Genomic DNA, 2258 nt, shown 5'->3' with positions numbered 1-2258 from the left:
GCTCTGAAACTCCAAATACGCCTCGCAGAAGAAACCCAGAAAATGCCTATCGCTGCAGCTGAATAAACAGAACATTCAACTGCTTTCATTGATTCAACGTGACTAATAAACACACGACTACGGCAATATACGGTTTATCTGAGTTCTTATTATTAAAATTTTCATTAAAATAAAGTATATTTATAATGCAATGCTTTTATCACTGCTTAAATCCTATGAAATATGTTGCGTGCCTTATTCTGTGTAAGAAGCCACATCATCTCACAGAAGGATTTATTTCAAACACTTGACTGACGTTATGAAGTGAGTTTGGAGTAAAAATATGTTATTAAATGTGGTATTTTCACATGCTTTCAGATGGAGCAGCATTTACTTCACAGAGCCGTAGTTCACTGAGAAGCTATGCAAAGAGCTGTCACTATCGCGAACGATTTCTTCAATTTCAGAATCGCGCGATAAAATCGTCTGCGTAGTTTTGCGTAACTTGTCAGTGAACTACGGCTCTGTGTAGTAAATGCTGCTCCATCTGAAAGCACGTGATGATGATTTCCTGCGGATTACAGAACCGGCATTACTATCAAAATGCGCATTACAATCGCATTCGATTAATCGTGCAGCCCTAATCTCAATATTTGGAGGTTTCGCTTTTGGAGAAGCTTCTTGTTTTCATAATGTAGTGAGTGTTCACTTATATGATTGGCTAGACATAACAAATCCTGAAACTAGATGACGAGTTGATATTCTCTTGATTTGTGCTTACACGAAAGTCCAAGAATTCTGATTAAATATTGTGATTATCAGATTAACCATTATCATGCAGCCCTAAAGTAAATGGTAAAATATTGACGCTTCTTCAAAACAATAAACTGATCTGTGCATATTTCTCTCCTGATTCAGATGAGATGACTTTTCACTGGAGGACAATAGCAAACTTCTATTTTGACCCATAAGTTAAAAATGTCTTAATGATGAATCAAGATGCTAATTGATGGACTGGAGTGCTGTGGATTATTGTGATGTTTTTATCAGCTATTTGGACTCTGATTCTGACGGCACCCATTCACTGCAGAGGATCCATTAGTGAGCATTGCTTTTATGATGTTTATGAACTGCTCAAACCAGGCTGGCTTTACTGACATGTAGAAGAACAGAGCAGAAAAACAACTACATATCAGTAGTAGTCCAGGGTGGGACAGTGAGATAATGCTGAGGCCACGCCCACACCGTACTAGCCTTATTTACAAAACTCCAGCACCTCCAAAATCACATTAATATGACATTCCGTGTCTACTTTACAATTCAAACTAATGAAATATTAAAACAATGCAGTACATTACCTGTAAAGCATGACGTCATAGAGTGTCCTGCCTTGAACATTGAGAATGTGAGCATACATTGCGCGCAGTGCATCCTCTGCCAGAAGAGCCATGTCATTGGTTATTATTCCTTGCAGGAATGAGCTCGTGTCTTGTCCAGACACACTGATGAGAGTCCTGTGCGGTAGGCTGTAACAGCTCAAGTGTACTGTATTGTTGGTGGGTTGATCTTGATTGTGTTTTCTAATCGGAGTCCTGCACGCATTCTCGTGTCTCGTACACGAGACAAGTCCTGTCACGGTCGCTCTGAAAGCACTGCTAAACGAAATCACCCTCTGCATTGTGACGTTTCCTGAAGCGCAGCTATAAAAGCTCAAAGTTCCTCAAAACAACACAAGTTCGCGTTATTTTGTCTCGCACCTTCCTTTTCAATCCCATACTGCATTGCGCGTGCGTTTGCTGGTGGTCGGAATACGAATCCATTCTATGGTTTAGCTCATGAATATTGATAATATGATCGTCTACGTCCTTCCTGGCCCGTCCAATCAGTTACGTGTTCTATTAATATGTATGAGCTAATACTGCGCCGTAGTAATCGGTTCGTTTGTAGTGAAAGCCAAAGGGGTCAATACGTGTGTGTATTCTATCGCAGTTTGTTTGAAACGCCTATTTCTAAACGCTGTGCGATGCTAAAATAACGCCGTCACGCGCCGGTGTTACATTCGGTTCCTGAAATTTGGTGGGCGGTGCTTACATGATTATTCATAACATTTCTCGATTGTGGGCGTGTCCTTGAGACAACGTGCAAATGAATGGAGCTGAAAATATCAGCGCACGCATCTCAAATCGGAACTGATTTTATTGGATTATTTCGAAAAGGTAATAAGTTTCATACTAATGTTGTCACTGTTTTTGTCACTTTTGTAGTAGGAAAGTATGCGA

The 2258-nt window shown here is 40.1% G+C and overlaps 1 protein-coding gene across 1 annotated transcript in view; it reads right to left on the bottom strand.

The window, feature by feature from the left end:
• Window positions 1–2034, bottom strand: part of LOC107671663 (putative transferase CAF17 homolog, mitochondrial) — a 5741-nt gene extending 3707 nt beyond the window's left edge. The window contains exon 1 of the mRNA XM_016464569.1: window positions 1338–2034. Coding sequence (XP_016320055.1) covers window positions 1338–1657 — 320 coding nt within the window. The 5' untranslated portion in view covers window positions 1658–2034. The remainder of the gene's footprint in view (window positions 1–1337) is intronic.
• Window positions 2035–2258: the final 224 nt, after the last annotated feature.

This window comes from Sinocyclocheilus anshuiensis, unplaced genomic scaffold (assembly GCF_001515605.1).
Source record: "Sinocyclocheilus anshuiensis isolate Anshui unplaced genomic scaffold, SAMN03320099.WGS_v1.1 scaffold524, whole genome shotgun sequence".
NCBI lineage: Eukaryota > Metazoa > Chordata > Actinopteri > Cypriniformes > Cyprinidae > Sinocyclocheilus > Sinocyclocheilus anshuiensis.
This window is presented reverse-complemented; position numbering and strand designations above follow the sequence as displayed.